Below are 26,107 nucleotides of genomic sequence, written 5' to 3' on the forward strand. Positions count from 1 at the left end.
ATCGTTTTGCAATCATCATAGTAAAAGTTATTCAGGCACAAATCATCAACAGATGTCAAATCCAGTGGAGGTGGAGGGAGTCTGAGGAACAGTATGTTTGTATATTCTCCAAATATCTTTTAAACAAATTACTTATTAAATATGGAAGAAAAGAACAACAATAGAGATACCCAGAAATATTTCAATAAAGTGATCAGAATTAATGTCACCAACATGGGGCAGGTGAACATTGTGTGCCTGAAAATGAGCAAGAACCCAGCATCACTTAGGTAGGATTCTGGCCAAAAATGTGTAGAAGCTGAATCTAATCATGAGGTGACACTGGACAAAACCAAACTGAGTGGCTTACTATACAATAACAGGCTTGTCCTCTTTATGTTTATCATGAAATTGAAAGAAGGGCTGAGGAGCTATTTCAGGTTAAATAAGACTAAAGAGACAATATGATCCTGAAGGATATTATAAGGACAGTATATGAAATTAGGATTGGACCTATAGATTAAGTATTATTTTAATGTTATATTTCTTGCATTTAATAACGATACTATTGTTACATAAGAGAACGTCCTTAAGAAATATACCTGATACATTTTAAGTGCTAAGGAGCGAAGGGTCAAATAGTTCAGGGAAAAACAAAAACAAAAACATATAGAGAGGACATGGCAAGGTGTTAAAAACTGGTGAATCTAGTCAAAGAGTATGCTAGATTCCTTTTTTCTATACTTGAAACCTGGCTATAATTTGAATTAATTTCAAAATGAAACATTGAAAAACTCAAAAGATACATTTATAAGGTGGGAGTTACTAAGAACTTAAATGATAACTTTTTCTGAGAATTGAAACTCTTAATACTTCTATTAAAAAGGTCAAAACAGTAATAATTTAGTTATTATTATTAATAAATTTATAGCCAGGCATGATAGCACATACCTGTAATCCTTGGGTCTCAGGAGGCTAAAATAGGAGGATATCAAGTTTGAGGCCAGCCTGAGGAACTGAACATGACCCTGTCTCAAAATAAAAAATAAAAAGGACTGAAGACGTAGCTCAGTGATGAAGTCCTCCTGCGTTCAATCCCCAGTACCAGGGGTGGGGAGAGTACATTTATTTAGTCCTTAGTACCTTTCAGGAATTGTCCTAAGAGCTCCAATAGTTTATCTCATTTAATTCTCACAATACCCCAAGGATCCTAGTTTATTTACCCCTTTTTATAAGTGGGAAGGTAAGACTTAGAGGCTAAATAGTGGCTCAAATTACAGGGCTCATGTCTTGCAGAGCTGTCTCTCAAACCCGGATAGTACCTATTCTAGAAGCTCTGAATGCTAAAACTGGTTCTCTTCATACTTAGTCATTGTCAATCTTCTTTAATAAGATTATTTGTGATAAGACTTAGTGGTCTGATGATAAACTCATATGTGCATTTAATCTTCATGCTGTAGAGTTGTACTATCCAATACTGTAGGAACTAGCTATTTATAGCTATTAAATTAATTTTAAAAAATTTAAAAATACAGTTCCTGTTGCTTAGCCATGTTTCAGGTGCTGAGCAGCTTTATGTAAGGCTAGTGGTTACCACATGGCAGGTTATGGAGAGATTCTAAGCAAAGGCTTTGCTTACCCTGAGCAAATAATTTGGACAAAATAATTTCTGTTAGTCTGATTTTTCTCAGGAAAAATAATTTGGTGATAATAATAGTCCCTACATCATAGAGGTATTATCTTGGTTAAATGAGATTACATATAAAATGTCTAGCAAAGTGCCTGCCACTGATGAGTTCATAGACATTAGGTGCCATTGCTGGTGCTATATTAGAGAACATTTAGGAAGCATGTTGAATCTACATTTGTAATTATAAAATATCTAGTTTGGCTAGCTGGCTGGCCCCAGAGTAAAAGAAGTTCCTTTTGCTCTGGACTATAGGTCCAGATGAACAATATGAGACACATATATCCTCCCTGTATTTATCACTTTCTGGATTCCTTCTTCAATCTGCCACTGCATGGGTTTTAAGGGAAAGTATCTTACTTCAAGTTATTTATTTGCTTTAATTTTGTTTACTTTCTGGAAGAACTGCTTGGCCCTTAGTTTAAGATTTACAAATGGGGACAATCTAGTAAGCAATGTAACATCAATGCTCCTTGGAGTTAATCCCATTTAAGGATGAACCTAAATGGGGAGTCTAACATTTTAGTTTCAAATGTTGAACCTAAAATTACCCAGGCAGGGGAGGCAGCTGCCGGAGAAGTCAAGGACACCTGAACTCTGCTCTGTTGTCCAGCAGGCTTCCTCTAGGGAAAATGCTTTTCTCCCATCACACATTTCTTCATGACCTGAAAGAGATGGTGGAACATCTGTTGTTCATTCCAATTCTCAGATCAAGAGATGAGTGATGCAAGTTTCTCTCACAAGCTGGGCAGCTCTCCCTAGACAGTCTCTTCCCTTCTTCCCTGTGGGCTGAAGTGAATTTCAAGGTTTCTTCATCGTCTTGACAGCCTTTGCCACAAGCCACAGTGATGGAGAGGAAGCTCCTTGTGCATTTCTCATGCTGGGTAGAAGACCAGTAGAGTGTCCATTTGTCCACTTATTGTAGTTAAGAATTAAAACTACAAGATAAGGTAATCAATTATCTTAAATTAAGTGTTTCTTGAGCACTTTAGATAGCCCATGAAATCTTTGGAAGTTGAGACTTAGTGATTCCTATCCCTCTCCTCCCAAGATTACTCAAACTGCTTAGAGTTGCTGAAGAGAGAGCTCGAGACTTCTCCCCCCATTTCCAGATGTGCACATCCCTGTCTCCTCCCGTGTGTGTTGCTGAAGGACTTGCGTTACTGGCTCACGGCTGTTTATTTTTCAGTTACAATACTTCAACAATTTTTTCTTTTTTTTTTAAAGTAGGGTTCAAGGAACAGCACCTAGTCCATTATCAGGATGACTTTTTATTTAAATTGACATATTTGCACTGTTAAATGCCAAATTTAAAAAGGGAAAATATTCATAACTGGTTAGGAGGGCTTATGTTTCTCAGAAGGTCTCAACCACTCACTTTAAAATATAAAATATTATGCTTTAATATTGTCTAATAAAGGCATCTGTCTTTTTTCTGTCAGCTCATTCCAGTCCTCCTTACAACCGCACAACACAGGCAAGAGGAAGGAGTGTATCAGGCAGCGGGAAGTTGGGATTTAGATTTTTCTGCAAGTGTAGTGGCTTTATCCATTTGTTCTGGTTACCTAGGAGGGAGTGGGAAGGAGAGTGTTTCAGACTGAGTTTTGAGTAGTGTATCTTCGTGAGTCACATACATGCACAAACATGATAGAGTTGTCACAGTCTTAGTTTTCCTTTTTTAGGGTGTATGGATGGTCCAAAGAATATTGAGTAGATTAGAACTATTCCTTAGTGCAATCAGAAATTAAGGGAATCCTTCCCTTTCCATCTATCATATTGAACCTATCAATTAAAATATTCTTAGAAAGGTCATAGAAGCTTACTTTTATTTGTGAATGTATTTTCACAATTGAAGAAAAAGTAGAGTAACTCAACTGGTGATTGATGTCTGAATTTTTAACCTGAAAGCATTTTTTTGTTGTTGTTCTTGTTTTGCCAAAAAGTGTTGGGAAAAGCCACAATGTTGTCTTTAAAAACATGCTCCAGCTTAAATGGACATTTCTCCAATGAAAGGATGCAAATGACCAAAAGCACGTGAAAAATCTGCTCAGTGTCATTAGTCATTAGGGAAATGCTGATCAAAACCACAATGAGATGCCTTACCAGGAGAGCTTCATGTTAATCAGGATAGCCGTGACAAAAAAGGCAGATAATAACAAGTGTTGTCAAGGCTGTAGAGAAATTGGAAGGCTCATATATCACTGATAGGAATACAAAACAGTTCTTTGGAAAACAATTGATGTAAAACACATGTTCATAAAATCTTGTCCATAAATGTCCAAGGCATCATTATTCATGGTAGCCAAAAAATGGAAACAACCCAAATGTCCATCACATGTTAAAAATGATACTTTAGGGCTGGGGACGTGGCTCAAGTGGTAGCGCGCTTGCCTGGCATGCGCGGGGCACTGGGTTTGATCCTCAGCACCACATAAAAATAAAATAAAGATGTTATGTCCACCAAAAACTAAAAAATAAATATTAAAAACTCTCTCTCTCTTTAAAAAAAATGATACTTTATTCACATAATGGAATATTATTTAGCCATAGAAAGGAACGAATCATCAGGGATGGTGGCACACACCTGTAATCTCAGTTATTCAGGAGGCCAAGGAGGCAGGAAGATGGCAAGTTCAAGGCCAACCTAGGCAACACATTGACACCCCCATCTTAAAATATAAAAAAAGAATAAAGTTCCAATAAATAACACAATGTGGATGAGCCTTGAAAACATGCTAAGAAATGAAAGAAGCCAGACACAAAAGACTCCATATTGTGTGATTTTTTTTTATGTGAAATAACCAGGACAGGTAAATCCATAGAGACAGAAAGAAAATGAATCATTGTCAGAGGCATGTGCGAGGGGAGAATAGCAAATGACCACTGATAATGGTATGAAGTTTCTATTTGAGAGTCATAAAAATGTTCAGGAATTGCATAATGGCAGGTATACCACTCTTTAAGAATACACTAAAAACACTGGCTTATACAGTTGAAAAGAGTGATACTATGGTATGTGAGTTATATCCTATAAAGCTGTTAGGGAAAAACCCTCCTATGGCACTCTTTAAAAAATGATGGTGCAAGGGCTGGGATTTAGCTTGGTAGTAGAACAGTTGCCTAACATGTGCAAAACCCTGGATGTGATCCTCAGCACTGCAAACAAAAATAGAAACAAACAAACAAAAATCCTGATGGTACAAAATCAATGAGCTAGATAATGATGATGATGATGATGATGATGATGATGATGATGATGATGATATGATTTGGTATTGAGGATTGAACCCAGGGCCTCATGCATACTATGCATGCACTTTATTGCTGAGCTACACTCCTAGCCCTGAACTAGATTCTAAAATGTATCTTTTTACTTTATTCCATATACCTGTTTTTTTTTTAATCTTTATTTGCATTCCAAACCCGAGTTCTATCTCCCACAAGGTCTACAGACTTGAAACTTCAGATAAACAGAAATTTTAAGATGAGACCCTTGGCTTCTAATAATGTAATGGTCCAAAGGCCATGTCCAACCTATTTATGTCAGAGTTAACTGCTTTGAATGCTCATAAGGAAAAAATAGATATCTAAGATTAGGATAGTCTCGGGAAATAAGCAGCTTCTCCCAACCTCACTCTCTCTTGGGATTACTGTGCTGTGATCTCTTTTTCCCAACCATTTATCATTAAAACCAGAGAAGATATGTATGTGACTGTGTGTAAGTTTGAGTGGGGGATGGAGGGTGGGAGAGGATGGACATTGGTCTCCATGGTGAGGTTACCAGAGTTGGCAAATAAAAATACAGGATATCAGTATAAGTGGAATTTCCGATAAACACCAGATAATTTTCTTAGTATACCCATGTCATATTTGTGGCACACTTATACTAAAAAAAAAATTCATTGTTTATCTGAAATTCAAATTTAACTGGATGTCCTATATTTTATCTGACAACTCAGAGGTAACTCAAGTTTTTCTAAATATATTCTGTATAAAACTCTCCTGGGTGTCAGGAGGCCTGAGTACTGGTCAGGAGGCTCTACCACTGACTAATGATACATAAGTGGACCTAAGAAACTACAATTCCCATATCTCTAAGAGAAGGGTGTTACCTTATCTGATTTCTAAAGTTCCTTGCAGCTTTTAAACTCTGATTCTTTGATCATACAAATGCTAGATATTATAGCCCAATTTAATTGGAAACAGAAAACAGCAATATGAACATTGCCTCTTCAGCAAATCCAAGTAAATATCAAGGCGGAGCAGTTGAAATAAATGAGAGAAACCAAACTTTATGCTATTGGCTTCAGATTAAAAACAAATCAAAACTTAATCCTAATGAAAAAAATGTAAATTAATACCAGGAACATGCTTAATATTTGAAAACCAGTTTTGCATTTCCAAGAATGGGGGAGAGGTGGGTTAAGAAGCTGTGCTTGCCAAAATCTGGTTTATTCCTTTTACTTAAACTGGAGTGAAAAAAAAAAAAAAAAGTCCAAATATTTTGGGTCTCTGCCACCAAACCACAGGCAGCTCTCTGGTCTGTACAGCAGTTTGGATGACTGACAAGGCTCAGTGAAAAACAAGTGCTATTTGTTTTCCTGTGCCTAGTATTTAACTGGAAATCAGAAGGCTAAATTTCCAATCAGTTGTTAAACAGCCCCAGATGTGAGCTCAGTGCTGTGCTAGGAAGGGACTTGTACAGCCTGTACCACAGCGCATGTCCAGCCATTACCTTTTCATGAGGCCAAGAAATGTGTAACTGAGGGTTTCAGTGTCCAAAAATGCCCTAAGAATAACTCCAATAGTCAAGTTTGCTTGTGGAGAAGGAAACTTAGAAATAAATATATATTCTGTATTCTATTGCATTACCTTTAAAAATCTGGAAATAATTTTTTTTTCTTTTCTAATTTCCTCCTTTCCTTTTTTGGCAGCCCCTCTCCCTCATGTTTAGAAAAAACCCACAAAATTAGCATACCTTGCATAATGGTTTATGTATGTACTTGTTCATTCATCCAACACCCAGTTTTTGATGATTGCACAATTCTGGAAACTGAGCCAACCATGGAGGGTCCAGGGAGAAGTGGGGCGAGTTGCCTGCCCTCAGGGAGCTTCCCGTTATATGGGAGAGCTGGTTAGGAAATTGGGAGTTGCCAGTTTAGTATAATACGTACCATGGTTGGATCCTGAAAATTGGGTAAAACGAGAACCTTCTTGCAAATGCAACTTGAGGCAGCTTCCTCTGCTGTGTTGACTCTGGGAGCAATATGTGGCAGATGGGTCAGTGCACCGCACACAAACCCAGCTTCCTGCTCAGTCAGAAGTGTCACCCCTGTACATTGGGGTCAGGGTTTTCCAGTGAGGTCTTTCTCCAAATAAATTCTCTCTCGAAGGCAGATAAAGTAACTAAATGTTTCAAGATTGGTGGTTCTTCTTTGAAATGTCTCTAGTGGAATGACTCATTGTGTCCTGTGGGATATTCCAAGTGGTTGTGGACCATGCATTCTCTTCCAGAGCCTGCTTATCTGTTGGTTTTGTGGCTTGTCCTTAAGAGCCTTAATTATATGGGGGCTTGATCCTCTCATGAACTAGGGTCAGTCAACTACCATACTTACTAGGAATGAGCTTCTGGCCCCTTTGTGGCGAGAAAGCTCTTCCTAAATGTCACTGTGGCAATAAGAATCCTGGAGAGAGTCCAATTCCATCTGGTAAACCTGATCCAGAAGCATTTTCTAAAGACTCCCTATGAATTATCCTAACTCGCTGGTTCAGGTTGGTGAATATTGCCAGGGAGTGAGTGGCCTGGGGCTCTTGTGAGGTTTGCCCAGTGTCTTGTCTTTTTCCTGAGCAAGACATCTGTCCTGGAGGGCTCCTGCAAGCGTAGACTTTTCCTGGCTCTGACTTGACATGTTGTGTCATGTCTGTGCGGGCACGGCCCCAGCCTTGTGAAGGCTTTGCTCTTATTCAACAAATTGAGGTTAAATAAACTTGCTTTCACTCAGGAGGGAAGGTTGGTGTTTCTTTGTGCAGACTCCCATGGTGTTCTTTAAGGCTTCATTGTCTAAAGCGAATCTGGTAATCTGATGCCTCTGTCCTTCTAAGCATTGGGAACTTGTATCAAATGTTAATCTCTGGTGCCATGGGGTACCATGGTGGACAACCTCAGAGAGCCATTTGGTAGAACAAGTGAGTATTTTGTTAAGAGAGGTTGTAGAATGTTTTATTTTTGTGTAATGAGAGGAGGGCAGGGGGGAGTCTGTCTTCCAGAAGTTTCTGGGAGGATGATGTGAAAGCTCTTGACCATGCCTAGGTCTTCTTGTAAATTGCAGACAGCAAAGCCTTTGGTAAGTGTTCACACAGATGGCTCACACTTCCCATTTCAGAAGGTGACTGCATGATGGCCCAGCCCTTTCCTGAGCCCAGGTTATTGGGTTTATTTGAGGCAACCTAATTCTTGTACTTCACATCCTTGTCTTCTAACTCTCTGGTTTGGAAGCTACTTCGATTTCTGCAGGGAGGAAGGAGTCCCAACATCCTTTATTATTTCTGTCTGTGGGGTAGGATGTATATTCCAAGATACACTTTTGCCCTTGATTCTTAACACCCTATCCTAGATGTTCTGGGGTCTTTGTTGCAAAAGTGGGTTCTTGACACCACTATTCCAGGGAGTCACCATTGGTTCTGCCTCTGGCTTTTCCCATTTGGGTGATGAATGACAGTGTGATGCCAGGACCCAGGGTATACTTGGAATCCAGAGGCTTATCCATCTGCCTTCTCTGGCAACACCCTATAATGGTCTCCAGTCCTTCCTTTGTCACGGAGAACCTATTCTTAAGATTCTAGCTTCTGGGTGATACAGTTTTAGGGCAATGTTTAGAATTACTGCTTGGAGCTAACGCTGACCCAACCCTTGAAAACAGGGTTCTTATATCCTTTTCTAGAAGTTTGGGCAGGAAAGCATGGCCTATCAACCTCAAGATCTGTCAGACAACCCTCATGGCCTATTGTGAGACACACATGCATGGATGTGTATATTTAACAAATTTCATAGTGCAATATGCTAGGCACACATATAAATATATACATTATTTAATCTTCATAACAAATCTGTGAAGTAGGTACTATTATCTTCTTAAGATAGGGAAACTGAGACAAAAAAAGTCAGCTGTGCATGGTCATACAGCTAGAAAGTTGTGGTTATAACTCATGTAAAGTACTTAGAATGTGTCTGGCACATAGTAAATGCTCAATAAATATTAATAATTATAATGCTAGTTTTTCAGAATGGTAAATGGTGACCTCCCTGGGGATAGTCACATTGCTTGACTGACTTGAGGGCATAACTATGATGTTATCTGTAACTCTGGTCTCTGGCATGGAGCCACTGATGACTATCCCAAGAAGAGGGCTTCAGAATTGAACCCTTAGAGACATATTGAGGCATGAGGTTAGTTGCACAAAGGTGCTCTTTCAGCAAAGTATGTTGTGAATGACTTGCTTCAGTATTGGGATCTAGGTAATACCAGTGTTCCATTGGGATGAGAGTTTTGGAACTGTTTCTTTGACCCCTTTCCCAATAACATTCTCCCTCTGGGCTCTTGTTGGACTGTGTGTCAGCTCCACCAGGTTGCCTTGCTTAGTATTGCATCTGTCCTTAGCCCTTTGGACATTATTTCACCATAATTCTAGTTATGTTCAGTTCAAACTTCTTGGCTTTGGCATGGGAGACCACTGTAGTCTTCTTCTTCAGAGACTTTTAAATAGAATCTGAAAGGTGGGCATAAACTGCCAAGGGGACCCTCCCTGCCTTTCTTTGCTTAAGAGCTAATTTTAGGAAGAGCTAAGAGGGTTCCAAGCAGTCGTTTTAGGCTGGAGGCCTCATCCCTGTTCCTTCCCCCTAAGGAAATGTCCTTTAGATGCTTTTTTTCCCTCAAACTGTTCTTGGGTCTATGGTTGCTCAATGGCTAGAATATACAGCTCCATTTTTCCTGGGGCTTTTATCAGCCATTCACACACACTGTTATCAGTCAGTGTTTATCTAGAGAAAAAAAAAAAACAGTAGAGGATGCATATGAAGAGATGTATTGCAAGGATTTGGCTTATACCATTGTGGGGACAAGCAAGGCAAGTCAGAGAGCCCTGCAGAAAGAGCAGCTGATACTCATGAGCTGAAGCTGCTGTCCACAGCTGGAATTTCTTCTTCCTCTGGGAAGCCTTTACTGTATTCCTAAGGGCTTTCCACTGATAGAATCAGGCCCATTGGATAATCCAGCACAGTCTCCCTTCCTGAGTCATCTAATTATGAACTTTAGTCACATCTACAAAATACCTTCATAGCAACATGTAGATGAGGTTTGACTGTATAACAGATCTGTAGCCTCGTGAAGTTGACAAATAAAACTGACCATCACAGACGTATTTATATCTTATGTTTATACAGCTAAATATTTTTCTTGTGCTGTATCCATTATCATCTTAATTTAACCATTGTAAGATTCTTAGACAATCTGTTGTTGTTATTTACTATAACTTGCTTTCCAGCAAAATAATTTATTTATTTAACAGGCAGTCCTATTTCTGTCTGTTCCTTCCATCCCCTTTCTCCCACTTTATCATCCAACACAGCTCCTAAGGCTGCTGGGGAAACCAGCTCAGAGAAGGAAGCAACCTAACAGCTTGCAAAAGGCAGAGAAGGTGGTGACCCTCTAGTTTACCTTCCTGCCTTTCCTTTTTGCTTTCATTTAAATCCATTTGTATTTGCCTACTCTGTCCTGGTAGAAAGCTAGGCTTAATGTGCAGCTCTTTGCTGACCTATGAGCTGATTCCCTCACCAGAGATGACCTATCCAGACACATTCCACTTCCCAGGTGGAAAGAGCATTGTCTCTAGAGTCTAACAGCTTGAATCAGCACTCACTGCTTGCTAAAACTGAGTATGCTTGCACTTTACCTAATTGCTCAGAACCCTAATTTCTTCAATTGTCAAATGAAAAGATTTGGAATCTCTGTGATGTGTACTAAGTAAGTGTTCAGACTGAGGCTGAGGCTTTAGGATTGTAACCTCCTTGCATTCTATTAGTATAGGACTGAGGGAGACTCCTATCTGCCCTACACTGATTACTGCATTTGGGTAGTGGCTACTCCATGGTGGTGAAGTAGAGAGAGCTCTAGTGAGAAACAAGTTCTTTGGTTCTGTTGCCAACCCTGCTGCCTATTACCTCTGTACCTTGGGTAAATCCTTTTGTGTTTTGAGCCTCAATTTCATTATAAAATGGAACTTAGATTATCAGCATCAGTGAAGAAAAGCTCCATAAAGAACATTCTAAGATCCTATTTGAGATTTGTAAAATTTAGTTTGTGCACTTGAACCTGGCTTTGCAGATTGGATGTAACCTAAAAAAAAAAAAAAAAAAAAAAAAAAAGACACCTCTCTGTGTTCCCCAGAAGCACACTTGGAAGGGAAAAAAATTAATTGAGGAACACGGCAAGTAGCAGTAACTTTCTAACATTTTCCTTCAAAAATATGCTTTAGGGGCTGTTATTGTGGCTCGGCAGTAGAGCACTTGCCTAGCACGTGCGAGGCCCTGGGTTTGATCCTCAGCACCACATATAAATAAATAAATAAATAAAAGGTATTGTGTCCAACTACAACTAAAAAAATAAATATTTAAAAAATATGCTTTTGATGGCAAATGCACTATGAAATTTGGGTCAAACTCCTCTTAGATGAAAGGGTAGATGTAGGAGTCTGGGGAGGTTATACTGTAAGGCTGAGGAGGATCCTCTGTAGAGTGGGACTCTACTTTGGAAAGCTATTATAATGCAGCTCAAGCTTCATTAAATTTGGTAATCTATGGAGGACTGAGTTCATTTGTCAGATGGGAGTGAGATCTTTTTCTTTTTTTTGTGTGTGTAACTTATATACATTGTCATTCTTGTAATGTTTCCATGGGAGATTAGAGTATTGCTTTTGCTCTGGCTCACATTCAGGTTTGTGCAAGCTCATATTCAGAGGGCAGCATCTCAGAGCTTTCCTCAGGGACATGTGTCAACACGTAGAGTGTTAAGAACATGGAGTAGTTTCAACCCTTAGCTTTTTACATTTTAGCAAAAGAAAAATTAAAAACAGAATAATCATCATAAATGTTTCAAGAAAAAATTAATAGTATGTTTTACTATTTTTGAAAACATTTTGTTGGAAGAAAGTAATCTGGCTTGAGGTACAAAATAAAAACACCAAGAATTTAAAAATGGTTGCATGGGTTTGTGTTTCTTGAATGCATGATTGGCAGATATTATAATCTTATGGCTCATGAATATGTAGCTTTGCAAATTATAAATGTATGTTCAGGGGCATGGAAGTTATTATTTCTTTCAAACAAACCTTTTTTTAAAAAAAATTGAGTCATGATATATGTTAATAGAAAACATGTTTCAGATCACATTTCACATCTCAGGGACTGGGAGGAAATAGTCAAATACAGTCCTCCCAGGAGTTGGGAAGGGAGAACGTGAGCTTTTCTTCTTTCAGAATGTAGGGGTCAATCCTCATTAGGGAGGTAAATATTTCAATATTGTTGTAGTAAGTTTATCTTTGCTGGACTTTATGTGCACAAAATACATCAAAGGATAATCTCCTTAATGCCTTTCTGTGTGGGGGCCATTACGAGTTCTAGGGCCAATCTGTTGATCCTACTTAAATATAAACCTGGATTCTTGAGAAGTACCTATTCTCCTTAACCATATGTCTTTCCTCCCCTGGAACTGAGCTAGCAAATTCTTGGCATGGTGGGTATTTCTGAAATATCAATGTTTTTCTTTGCTTTATCTGTTTTCGTTGTTTTGCTCTGTTTTCCTAAGCAGGCAATTCTAAAAAGAGATTTGTGTATGCAAGAGTCAGGAAAACTCTAGAGGAATAGTAAAAGTTGGGTGTGGGGCAGGACAGAAGAGGGACAATAGCCAATCCTTCATTGTGCAAGTGTTGTACTTCCACCATTACCAAAATCATGGAAATGTGTGAAGTTGGGTGTGTGAGGCAGAGCTGCCCCAAGGGCCTGTAACATGAATAGCAGGCACTCACCCAACCGATAACTCAAGCTCCAAGTGGACCACAGCTGAGCTGTAGTTAGCATGCGTGTGCACACGTGTGACCGGGGTGGGGGTGGGGGTGGGAGGGAGAGGGCAAGAGGGAGAGAGGGAGAGGGATTGATTGATTCCTGGAATGGCTTTTCCTCTGAGATCCCGACAGACTTGTCTTTAACACGGGGAGCTGTGGCTTCTCTTATTTCACAAAACCCACTTCTTTTTTAATGTGTAGGAAGATGACTCCATCCATAACTTGGCTTTTCCCTCTCTCTCTCGGCTTTTTTTCCATCAGGGTAGGGGAGGAGGTTTTTGCTTGTTCTTCAAGCAATCTCAAAAATCAAGCTTTATAGAGATTTTTTGGAGTTTAAATACTATTTGTGCATGACCTAGAGCATTGTTCCTTGAGTAAGGTTGGAATCACGCTGGTGGGAAGAGGATTATGATGTGGTTTCCTGGATTGTACGTCTTCACCACCTTGGAAGCTGCATTTTAACTTATTTATGCCTGTGATAAACTAGTCTGAAAGTCATGCTTTGGGAAGCACCGGGCTTGAGATGCCTTCTTGACACTGGTTTATTTCTGAGACCAAACCAAGCAGCATGATGGTCATCCTCAGTTCATAAACACTTTCCTTCCTTAAGGGTGTAGCAGAGGAGGACCCAGAGCAGTTAGCAGAGGAGGTACCTAGAGCAGTGCTGTCCAATAATGATATAATGTGAGCACACATGTAATGCAAGCCTCCTACTAGTGCATTTAAAAAAGCAAAAGAATTCAGAAGAGTGGCACATGTCTATGGTCCCAGCTAACTCAGGAGGCTGAGGCCCAGGTGTTCAAGACCAGCCTAGGGGACAAAGTGAGAACCCCCATCTGAGAAAATTTTAATTAACATATCCAAAATAATATCATTTAAACATGAAATCAGTTAGTGAAAATTAACAAGGTATTTGACTTTTTCTTGTAATTAAATCTTCAGATTCTGGTATGTGTTTTAACATTTGCGACACAGGTTAATTTAACTAGCAATGTTCAGGTGCTTATTGGTGACATGTGGCCAGTGGCTACTGTATTGGACAGCAGAGCTGTGGGCAGAGGTGGTCTTACTGAAGCCCTTGGCAGACAGATGGCTGCTCATGACATCTGTTCTCATTTCTGCACTAGTCACTAGTCCTGTGTAATGACCTCAGAATCTTTCTCAGCATAGAACTTTAGGCAGGCCCTGCCAATTCATCAGTCTTCAAGATTCATTCTTTAAACAAGTGCTTATTGAGTGTCTTTTTTTAGCTCATCACTATTCCAAATGCTTGGGTTATACCCATGCCCAAAGCAGACTTTGATGCCAGCCTCTGAAGGAGCTTGTGTTTTAGTGAGAGGAGATGGGCACAAGCATAATAAATTAGTATATTATGTGGTAATATTAGAAGGTGTGATGGATGTGACAGAAACAAAATGTAAAGATGGCTTAGGGAAACCAGAATTTCTAGAGTGGGGGCTGGGTGGTTGCATTGCAATTTGTTTATGTTTTGCAGTGTGGGGATCGAACCCAGGGCCTTGCACATACTAGGCAAGTGCTTTACCGCTGAGCCACATCCCCAGCCTTCATTCTAACTTTAGATAGTCCCTGTCAAGAAGGTAACATTTGAATAGACTTGAAAGAGGTAAGGTTAAAATAGAGATGAGAACTGCTACCTGTGATCTCTTGTGGCCTGAATTTTCATCAGAACTGTTCATCAGGGAACATTCATTTTGGGGGTGGGATCAAGGAGGCAGGAGGGTGGGCTTAAACTAGATGAGGCCTTGTGGTGTGACACTTTCCACAGCTAAGTTCCTCTTGTCCTCCCTAATGAAGAACAAACCAACTTGGGAGAGGCCCAGGAGAGACCGTCATGCAACTGAGTCAGTTGATGTGCTGAGATAAGTGCTAAGAAGAAGCAGCAGCTTAGTTCCAGGAAAAGCCCATGAGTGAGAATTTGTGCACTTCACTTGTGAGATCAACCCTGAGGCTTCTACGGATCTGCTTAGGACTTTAAGAGTTAAAGCTAAAACACAGGTGTGGAAACAAAAGGGCTGGTTGCCTCTTTTGCTTTTTTCACAAAATTTTGGATGAGGTTATTGAATCTGATCCAGAAAAAATAATAAACTTGGCTCTCATTGCCTAGCCGTAAGTTCTTCTAATAAAACTCCCAGCACTGGCAGATAGAATAATGTTCTGCTCTTTAAAAAAGTCTGGTAGCATAACCAGAATTTAAAATACAAATGTCATGTGTGGTTCAAGTAGGGAAGAATATTCAAGAGAGGAGGGAGCTCAGGTGTGTCTCTGCAACTCAGGTGGTTCATGGTCACCCCTTCCACAGACCCTTGCTAAGAACCAGGATCCTTGGAGCTCTGTGCTCTCTTCATTCCCACAGGAAGACATTTGTCATGTCAGGGAATGTCAGAGGATTGAGTTTTAATTAGCAAACAGGAGGAAAGTTCAGTGTACTGTGGGGGGAGACATGGAACTCCTAAATATGCTTTAATAATTGGTTTTTAGCTAGAGTTATGAGGTGAAAAATCAAATCATTAGCTTTAAAGCCTGACCCAAAAATCAGGTCCTGGGCAGTGAGGGAAACAAGGAGTTTGGGTAACAGGAATGAAGAAATTATGGCATATCCTTTCCTGTGCATAACAACATTGAACTTTCATTCGACAAGCAATTATTGGGTCTCTGCTCTGTGCCATGTCCTGCACCACCACAAGAGATTCAGAATGACAAGGTGTTTCCTTGGCCCTCAGGGTGGTGTTCTTTGTCACGTGAAGGCAGCAGATTTGCTGATAAACTGAAGCCATTCACATGAGAGAGGGGATAGGCTGGAGGCCTGTACAAGGAATATGGACAGCTGCATCTGAGGAGCGCAAGGGTCCTGGGAGCCTTCACAGAAAGGGTGGGGCGCCTGTGGTGGGGAGAAGGAGCAGCTCAGCAGGTGAGCAAGGCAGGATGGTGTCTGGCCCAGGCCAGGGGAGCAGGATGTTAAGAGATCCAACAGCAAGTGGTCACATGATATGTTCTGCAAGTATGATTGGTTCCACATGGTGAGTCTTGGGTACATAGGAAAGTGGCTTGAATGGGGGATGGGCAAGACCCCTTCTGGCCATGGGCCACATTAAGATGCTTATCAGCTTTTCTGCATCATTAAGTGTTTCCTTTTTAGAAAGATCCCTCAGTTGACAGTGTGAAGGAGGGAAAGAGGGAACTGTATTGGTTACTGTAACAGTTTGGTTGACACAGAAGGGCCAGAAATGGATAAGTAGCATGGCAAGGACCCAGGACTAAGGTGGAGGATGGGAAATGGAATAAATAGCCTTGGGAAGTTTCTGCCATTTATCCAAATATAAAATCCTTGTTCTTAACCTTTTATTTTTTTTTCAAGCAATTCCACACTCACTCATTGTGACACAATAAGATATATATTTAGTTCTGCTCCCATTTCCTGGCACACGGCTCCTAAGACCCTTGGCATCTCCAACGTGATAAATGACTTTTTCTATGCTCGTGAGATGAGCCGGGGAGGGGGGAGGGTGCTCTTGGATGGTCTGGATAGGGCCGGTTACCAGGTGAACCAGCCAATTAAAGCTTGAAACTTTCAGCTCCTCACCCACCTCTAGAGAAGGAAATGGGGCTGGAGATTGACTTAGCCACCAGTGAGCAATGATTTAATTCAATCCTGCCCACTTGAAGAAGCCATAAAAACATGCCTGAACTACAGGGTGGGGCTTGAGCATCCCCAGGTTAGTCAACCTATGAAGGTGCTGGGAGGGTGGTGTCCTATGAGGGCCTGGAAGCCTCTCCTCCAAACCTTGCCTCATGCCTGGCTTCCATCAGACTGTCCAGAGATGGTTCCTTTTTAATAAACAGGTGAATGTAAACAAAGTGTTTTCCTGAATTCTCTGAGCCATTTTTAGTAAATAAATGAACATGAGGAGGCAGTTGTGGGAACCTCATATTAATGCTGGTCAGTCACAAGTACACCTCATCTGAACTTGCAGTTGGCATTCTGATGCGGGGCCTGTCTTGTGGGACTGAGCCCTTGATCTGAGGGATGTGACACTCTCTCAAGGTGATAGTATCAGAATTAAATTGAATCACATGACTCTGGCAGGTGTTCAGTGGGCTGGAGAACTGGTTGATATGGGTAGACTCCCCACTATAACTGGAGTCAGAGGTGAACTGTTGAGAGTGGCAAGAGTATAAAGAACAACAGATTTTTGTCCTATATACCCATGTAGTTATTTCCCTTACAATAGTGATTGCAAACCCTTTTCATGTTAGAAAGTTATTTTCCCTTTATTTCTTAATGGGTTTTGCTATTCTCTTTACATTCTATTTTGTTCCACAAACTTTAAACCAATATGTGTGCCATGAAGGTCACAGCAGGGTCTGAGGTGTTGACTGGAGAGTCGAAGAACTATGTACCTTTTTCAGAAGGCTCTTGGCAGGTTCTCACACAATGCCTTTAGAAAAATGAAGTCAGTTCTGTAGGGTCACTTGATAGTTGGACAGACAACCTGGGCCACCTCACAGGGGTGTGGAGAGTACCTGTGAGGGTATGGATTTCTCAGGGACTTCAATGAAAACACCCAGAATGTGTGCATAGGAAATCCCATTGTTTACAGCTAACAGAATAAGAGTTTTTACATGGCGTTACAGACCTGAAATACAAGTTCAAAAGATAATCAGGAGAGTTTGCATTTATATTGAAACAATTACTGGTGTTAGAGAAGCCAGCACCTTCATCTTGAACTTCCCAGTCTTCAGAACTCAGAGAAATAAATGTCTGCTGTTTATAAATTCTCCAGCTTCAGGTTTGTTATAGCAGCACAAAGTCACCTGGAGTATTCCAGGAGTTGGATGGTCTACTGCTCCTCCTCACCCTCAGTCTAGACAACATAGCTGATAAAACATTCGGTAGATGTTTTAATAAACCCTCAGTGGTGGCCCATCTCGCCCAGACAAACACTGAAGTTCTTGCAGTGGTCTACAGGGTCCTGTAGGGCCTTCTGGTCTCTGGGACCTTTTCTCCCTCCACTCCCCCCTCGCTTCTGTGCTCCATCCATGCTGGCCTCTTTGCTGGTCCTTTGCCATGCCAGACCTTGCATTCACTGCATCTCCCCTGGGAAAGCTTCTTCCCCTGATGCCTGTGTGGCTTGCTCTTTCATTTCCTTCAGGTCTCTAACTTCTCATTGACTTTCTCTTTTTTAACCATTACAATGGTTAAAAGTATAAAACTCCTCTCTTCTTTCTCAGTTTTTCTTATTCTCTAGCATTTGTTCATATAGAGATGGCAAACCCTAAATCTGCAGAGCTGTTGTCCCAGTTTCAGTCTGGATCCCAGGAGACGCCTCCAGAACCCAAAAGAGATGATGGTTCAGTAGGAAGGCTGTCAGGTGGGAGAATTCTCTCTTGTTCTGGGATGGTCAGCCATTTTTTCTATTTTGGCTTTTAACTAATTGGATAATCACACTCATTCATGAAGGAAATCTGCTTTATCCAGTCTACTGATTTAAATGTTATCCCCAAATACCCTCAAACACTAAAAATAACGTTTGATACCAAATATCTGGGCACCCCATGGTATAAGTCAAATTGGTGCCTAAAATTAACCACCATTTGTCAAACCATACCTGGAGACCCTTAATCTTGTCCCAACAAATTTTGGAGACTATACTAGTGAAGATCTGACAACCAGGGTGTCTGGGGAGGAGTTGAAGCTGGGAATGTTGCCCTGAAGAATCAACATGTGATAAAGATCTTCTGATATTGGAAGGCTTATCTCATAGAAAAAAGAGGAAGGAATTCCTTAGTTTCATAAGTGTGGCTCAGACTAGTGGACAGAAGGTGAATCTTAATGGCTAGAAAGAAAGAACAGAAATCCACTTTGGAAGCTAGTGAGTTTTTTCAGAAAGCTAGTGAAGCTCACTGTGCATCAAAAGTCTCACATTCTGGTCCTCTCCTGGTGGTGTTGACTCTGGCTTGAGGTAGACCATCAGCCTCTTGGAGTTTCCTTCCTCTGTTCTATGGAAGTCCTGGTAGCCTACCTCACAGGTTCTGAAGATCAAGGGGGAGAAACACCTGAACAACACCGTCTGCAACTCTGTGGGCGTGGGGGAGGCCTTTCTGGACCCTGGAGAGCTGGCAGTCAGGAGACAGTGCTGACTAAACCATTGCAGAAGCAGGAAATTTCCACTGACCTATAGTCAGGGGCACCTCACTGCTCTTGGCAGCTTTGGTTTCTTCTTATTGGAATGTGCCTGAGGAGTGGCGGTAATTTTGTTTCCAAATTCTTTAGCCCTGAGTCTGTGAACCTTATGGCTGCTGGCTTCGGAGGAGAAGCAGGGCTGACCATGCATCAGCAGTTATCCCTGCATTCTGAAGTTGCATCTGATTTCTTCTCTTATTTACACTGTTGCTTTCTGGCTTCTGGCATGTAGTAATGTGATATGTCACTTCTTTCACTCTGGAAAAAAAAATATATTCTTTGTGAAACATATTTAAAACACAGGGTCATATTTAATGGCTGTAATGTGAATGAGGACACAAGCAGCAGAACATTTAGGGATTCTTGCCTACAAAGCCAGACTGTTGGCAGTGGGATAAAGGCCTCTGTACTTGGTTTCCCAACTGTCTTCCATCCCACCCCCTAGACTTGATAACAATGTTTTTTGTTTGTTTGCTTGTTTTAATTTTGTAAATGCTTTTATCAAATGCTTTTTAGTGAATAGAAGATTTTACATGTGGGGCAAAGTCAGACAACAAGATAAAGATGACCTGAGGTTCAGTGCTGATGAGCAGCGATGTGTCATGGGTCAGAGGAGTTATCCGTGGGTGGGCATGGGCAGGTTTAGTGTTAGGCGGGAAGAAGGCTCACAGGCTTTTTCATGTGTGTATGACATCAAGCCAAGGTCAAAGCTAAATGTTCCCTGCTGGTTTTGCTCTGAACTGGCATCAGGACACTTAGAAATTGTCATTACCACACTTGATAGCACTTTAGGGTGCATAATGCATAGTTGATGGGCAGTTATTGGTCACTACTGTGAAACAGTTTATTTCCAAGCTAGTACAAACTGTGAAGCCCTCAGTAAGTATGAAATAGTCTGATTTCGATCATAGAAGGGGCTGTCATTTGGGGATTCAAGATAGGGATCCAGAAGGTGTTTGCTGATAACAGCTGGTATGAGCTGCCCAAGTGTAGAGCAGGACTTCTGGGCTAAGAAGCCACACTGAGCCTGTGCTCTCCCGGAGCCTTCCACACCACTGGTGACTGTGGGACATGGAAATCACCCAGAATGCTTTAAAAAGATGTTGATGCCTGGTCCCCACCCAAAGATTCTCACCCACTTGGATATGGCCTGGGCATCAGAATATTTAGAAGTTTTCCAGGTGAAGGGACAGCGAGGGAATAGAGGAAGGGAAAGGGGGAAATGGGAGAAGGGAAGAACTGCGGGATGAAATCGATCAATCTATGTTACGTGCACATATGAATGTATCACAATGAATTCCACTTTTATGTATAATTATAATATACCCATTAAAATAAATTTAAAAAATGTTCTTCAGATGAATCCAGTTTGCAGGCAAGGTAGAGGTCACAGCATTAGTAACTAACTCATGGAATCAATTCACTCATGGAATTGTTTGCCAGCATTAAAATACACACGTGTGTGTGTGTGTGTGTGTGTGTGTGTGTGTATTTTTTAAAATTTTATTTAATTTTATATATATATGTATATGTATACATATATATATATATGATTGAGTAGAAAATATTAATGTCTAGCACACTAGTTGGGTCAGTACTATTTTGTTGTGTGTATGTTAGTGTTGTAATGCTGTTGTAAGTGATAGAGCCATTTGCACAATCATGCACTCAACTTTCTTTTTGGTTTGACTATAACCCCTTCAGAAACTGCTTAGTTTTTTTTTTTTTTTTAAGATAAGCTTCATCTTTTTTTTTTTTTTAAGTACCTTTGTTTTATTTATTTATATGTGGTGCTGAGGATTGAACCCAGTGCCTCACACATGCTAGGCAAGCGCTCTGTCACTGAGCCACAACCTCAGTCCCAATTTTTGTTAAGGAGAAGTTTCTTGGTGAAATTTCATGTAAGACATTTATAATTCTATGACTTGAAAATCTTTCTGTCCACATTTTGAGTTTTCATCTTAACCTTGATGAGATAAGTTATTTTTTAAATGCTAGTAAATGACATGTGTATTTTTACCAGCAACTAGTTTGATTATAGCACAGCAACAAGATGATTTTCCTCCTTGGAATGTGTTAATTATTTATGCACCATGATGTTCTAGATCAGTGATGATCTAAATACATCCAACAGTAATGTGGGACTTGCATAAATCATCCTGCAAGTTTTATTAGGATTGGCTTAACAGCCTCTTGACTTCATTATCTGTTGGAATTTGGGGGTCTTACAAAATAAACTGTTGTACTCATTTATCTCATTGTGATGAAATAGAGGAATGTAGTATAAGATTGACCACCTTTGGCCATTCTTCTAATCTCGGAATTTAGGAGAATATAAACCAAAAGGGCTCTCACTGTGTGCCTGTTGTGGTGACTCTGTCCACAGATGTCACAACTGTTTCCACAGAAAGTCATGTTCAGTTGCCAGCAAACCTTGGGATCACTTTCCCTGATACTGAAACCCATTATAAGCCCATAAGGCCACCAACACTTTCCATTGACTTGAGACACGTTACAATCAGTTGACTCTTGGTACCCATGGGGAATTGACTCCAAGATCACCTCTATCTCCAGGAGACCAAATTCCATAGATGCTTGGGTCCCTTATATAAATGACATTAGTATTTGTGTATAATCTATGCATATTCTCCTATATACTTTAAATCATTTCTAGGTTATTTATATTATCCAATACTGTATAAATAGTATGTAAATAGTTATTATACTGGGTTGTTTAGGGAATAATGACAAGGAAAATTCTGTACACATTTACTACATGTACAATTTTTCCCAAATTATTTTAAATATGCAGTTTGTTAAATCCAGCGATATGAATCCCATGTAAATGGAGGGCCAACTGTACTTGGACAGTATATCCTCAATATGGATATAAGGAAAATAACCAAGATAATTCTTATGATCACTCACATGGCGCAATGTAGTCTCTCATCACAAAGTTCTTTCAATGTTCAAAGGGACATCTTGGGTGAGTACTTTTGCCATTATCTGGGAGAACTAGGCATGGGATTATTTCTTGAATCAACTGCTGGAAAAAGAAAGAAAGAAAGAAAGAAAGAAAGAAAGAAAGAAAGAAAGAAAGAAAGAAAGAAAGAAAGAAAGAAAGAAAGAAAGAAAGAAAGAAAGAAAGAAAGAAAGAAAGAAAGAAAGAAAGAAAGAAAGAAAGAAAGAAAGAAAGAAAGAAAGAAAGAAAGAAAGAAAGAAAGAAAGAAAGAAAGAAAGAAAGAAAGAAAGAAAGAAAGAAAGAAAGAAAGAAAGAAAGAAAGAAAGAAAGAAAGAAAGAAAGAAAGAAAGAAAGAAAGAAAAGATCAGCTTGGATAACAAAGGGAAAAGAAAATCTGGTATTGACAAACACCCATAGGTGGTCTCATATAAGTGCTTTCTTTACTCATTCAGCTCTGGGTGACCTGCCATGTTAAACAAGCAATTCTACTTCCTCTAGGTGTCTGAGGGCTCCGTGGTCCAGTTTTCACCAGGAAACTTCTCCTTGACAGCAGAAACAGAAGAAAGGAACTTCCCCCATGGAAACGAGGAGCTGTTAAATTGGGCCCGAAAGGAGTACGGAGCAGTGACTTCATTCACCGAACTCAAGATAGCGAGAAACATTTATATTAAAGTGGGGGAAGGTAAATTTTAAGTGGCTTCAGTTAATGACTGATTTATGATAGTCTGTTGTTTTCTTTTCTGAGGCCAGGTGGCTCGAGCCAGGAATCATAGGATTCTGAATGTTGGAGCTGGCAGGATCTGCTCTCTCCCCCTCCCCTTCTTCCTTTCCTCTGTGGAAACTGGCCTGGTAATGACCAAGTGAGAAACCAAGAGTAGCATTTGAGAGAAGGGGAGATTGTTGTGTAGGATTTAGATAATGTGTCTCCACAGAAGCCAGAAAAGAAGTGAGTGGAAGGGGAGAAGTGGGGGGTGTGGGGGGAGGGGAAGATGGTGGTGATGGATGCAATGAAGGAGCTGGCAGGATGGGTCAGTCGCTAGGACTTCCTCTTCCCTATTATTCTGCAACTGTTTGGAGCCAATATCAGCTTTTGGTATTGAGATATCAGTTAAATTTTGGACAATAGCAGAGGAAAAGTGTTAAATACATTTTTAACACTAATGCCTGTTGCAAGGACAAGGCATTGGAGAAAGGAAGTATATGGCCTTGATAAGAAATTGCCCATTTAAATTTCCTCACATTGCAGAGGGATATAAATATCTGATGACTCAATTTTGAAAGCCTATTATTATTTTGAAAAAAAAAAAAAAAAACCTTTTCATCATTATTTTTAGTTGACCTCATTGGGAATACCTTAAGTTACTAGGAAATAACTCTTGTGAATGAGTCCTTGTTAAAATCAGGGGATATGTGAACATTATGTTTCAGGTCTTCAGCATCTAGTGCTTTGTGTTGGATTCTACAGCATCTGTCATACCTCCACCGACAGCATGGCAGGAGAAGAAGGGTTATTGAATGCTTGTTCCCAACTCTTTTTTTGGATCTGGGCTGGTTTAAAGTGTTTTGAGACAGGTGCAGGAAAGGCAGATACTGATGTTGGAGTGTGTGCTACATGCAGAGGCCACACTAGGGACTTTCCATATACCCTGCTTAACCCCAGAGTAATCCCAGAGTAAAATTATTCCCACCATTTTACAGAGACCTTAGTGGAAAGTTATGTGAACTTTCTCAAATCCACATCACTAGCAAGTGGCAAAGCCAAATCTCAACCTAGGTTTCCTGACTTAAGACTAATGCTTGTTGCCTACTTTAAATCTTAGCCACACAAGCATAATCTGAAAATCATAGCGAGCTGGTGGATGCAGGCTTGTATAGTTGGGATGAGAGGAAGTGTTTTAGAAAAGAGTTGGGTTCAAAAGGTTTAAATTTGTCATTCAGCTCTCATGATAGTCAGGTAAGTAATCGTAGAGGTCAAACCCCATTGAGACAAAATGAAAAATCTCTTTTCATAAAATTTCTAAGCCGTGGCCAATGCTCTTCATTTCTGAAGCAGAATTCTGGTAGCATGAAAGAATGTTGATTACCCCTTGGAATTGGTCAGACTAAGAAAGTTTGTGACATTTAGCTGTGAGGTTTCATCCTTCTGACAGTACATGAGTTTCTAAGCATGGCAGTCACCTGCACTGTGGGCGAGGGGTTAAGTCATTTAAGTGATTAAGGTACACACTAAGTAGGGGAAATTAACTTGAAGACCTGGTGTCCAGTCCAGTAACTGGTTTGAAGCCTCTAGAACTTGGCTTCAGTCATCAGCTGGGGTCTAAGTCACTAACCATGTAGAGGTACAGCTAAGGAGAGCAGGTTTCTTAATTAAGTTGGTGGCTCATTGGAAATGTATCAGGTTGACTCTCCTGAGCCAACCTCCTTACCTAGCCTGTACCCTCCTCATTTCCAGGGACCCCAGGCCTTAAGCTTCCTCTTGCTCAAACCTGGCAGTTCTCAAAGTGTGATCTCATTGCCTGGAAACTTGTTAGAGATCCCATTTCTTAGGCCTCCCAGGGCCAACTGAATCAGGAACACTAGGGTGGGACCAGCAATTGGTGTTTTCATGAGCTCCAGGTGGTTTTGGTGCTCCTCACATCTGAGGACTGTTTTCACCTGTCTACACAGAGTAGAAGAATTGAAGAGTGTCACTACTTTTTTTTAAATATATTTTTAAAAAATATTGTTTAGTTGTCAATGGATCTTCATTTTATTTATTTGTATATGGTGCTGAGAATTGAACCCAGTGCCTCACACATGCCAGGCAAGTGCCCTACCACTGAGCCCCAGCCCCAGCCTTGAGGAGTATCACTTCTATCCCAACGGGTCTTAATAACTAGGCCTCAAGCAACACAAATTTACCACCAGAACCTCAGTTTCCACAGCAGGAAATTAGAGCATTCACTTTACCTCCCAGGCTTATTCTTGTTCTCAGAATATGCCCTTCTGGGTCTCAAAGTCATCTGTTAAACTTTTCTTAAAATACAAATAAACCATGTGATGTTTCATCCCCCTGACCCCCATAAATTTGCTTGGTTCCCACTTGGGATTCCCCTTTGTGATTTTCTTTCTACTTGGCACTTGGTGTGAATTTTGATGCCAGGTATGCAGAAAGTCATTTGGGGGGAAAAACCCAGACATGTGATCAAAAGTGATCAGCTTATTCAAATTAGTGACAATGGCATCTGGACTGGAGCCCTTATTAACTGCAACTTTGGAACAATTAAACCTTTCCTAGTGGCTTCCCAACATGGGTGAAGTTTTTGTTATTTGTTTCAAATCTCACATCATTGTTTATGAACTCAGGAAACCTATGCCATGTGCCTGTTACATGGCAGCTATAAGCCAGTTGCACCTGTGAAGTGGAAATGTAGGCCACAATCCCAAGAGGGTCCTAGTCTCTTGAGTTCTCTGGCCCATACACATACTTCTGATTCTCGATTAAATTTCAGCCAGGCTGCTAATATCATTTTCCATCCTGTGATCTGGGGGAGATATCACAGGGCTGCAGCTGCAGGGTGTGCATACCTCATCTGCGCATCTGGCAAAACCCTCAGCAGATGTGGAGGAAGGCAGCTCTAGCAGCCCAAGTTGTGAAGCCTTGGTCTTTTCTCTGAGGGTGTTTTTAGAAAACAATGCAGAGTGCAGAGTCAGGGTTCTTTTGCAATGAGCTTACAAGCAGTCCTTGTGAACTGCTCTGTCCCCTCTATTCTGGGGCTGGTACTGGGGATGCCATACTAGTTGGAGCCTATGATGTCACAGTGTGCACTTCAGACTTCAGCACAAGGGAGGTTGCGCAAGTCGGGGAGGGGAGTAATGTCAACCTAAACTCGGAACTTCCTGGGATGATTCCTTACTCTCAGGTGAGACTTTCATGTGGATATGAACCCTGGCATCCCATCCTTAAAATAAAAAAGGCAAAAAAGAAATCTGTTTGATTAAAATGCCAGGTCTCTGATTAATTACCCCTTCTGAAAATCTTGCTACACCTAGAACTTCCTTAACACTGGTCCCAGCTGTCAGACTGCCAGCAGTTCCTTTCAAGTTCTGTTTAAACATTTAAACCACGAGATGAAAATCCCATCAAGCCCAGTGCTGTGTAAATGGTGTGTGCCATGGAGGG

General features: G+C 40.6%; 1 protein-coding gene across 4 annotated transcripts in view; it reads left to right on the forward strand.

The window, feature by feature from the left end:
* Tgfbr3 (transforming growth factor beta receptor 3) overlaps positions 1-26,107 on the forward strand; it is a 184,881-nt gene that overhangs the window by 110,538 nt on the left and 48,236 nt on the right. For all 4 annotated transcript variants that reach the window (XM_076863529.1, XM_076863526.1, XM_076863530.1 and 1 more), the window contains one exon: positions 22,444-22,627. In XM_076863529.1, coding sequence (XP_076719644.1) covers positions 22,444-22,627 — 184 coding nt within the window. The remainder of the gene's footprint in view (positions 1-22,443; positions 22,628-26,107) is intronic.

Source organism: Callospermophilus lateralis, chromosome 7 (genome assembly GCF_048772815.1).
Source record: "Callospermophilus lateralis isolate mCalLat2 chromosome 7, mCalLat2.hap1, whole genome shotgun sequence".
NCBI classification, from domain to species: Eukaryota; Metazoa; Chordata; class Mammalia; order Rodentia; family Sciuridae; genus Callospermophilus; species Callospermophilus lateralis.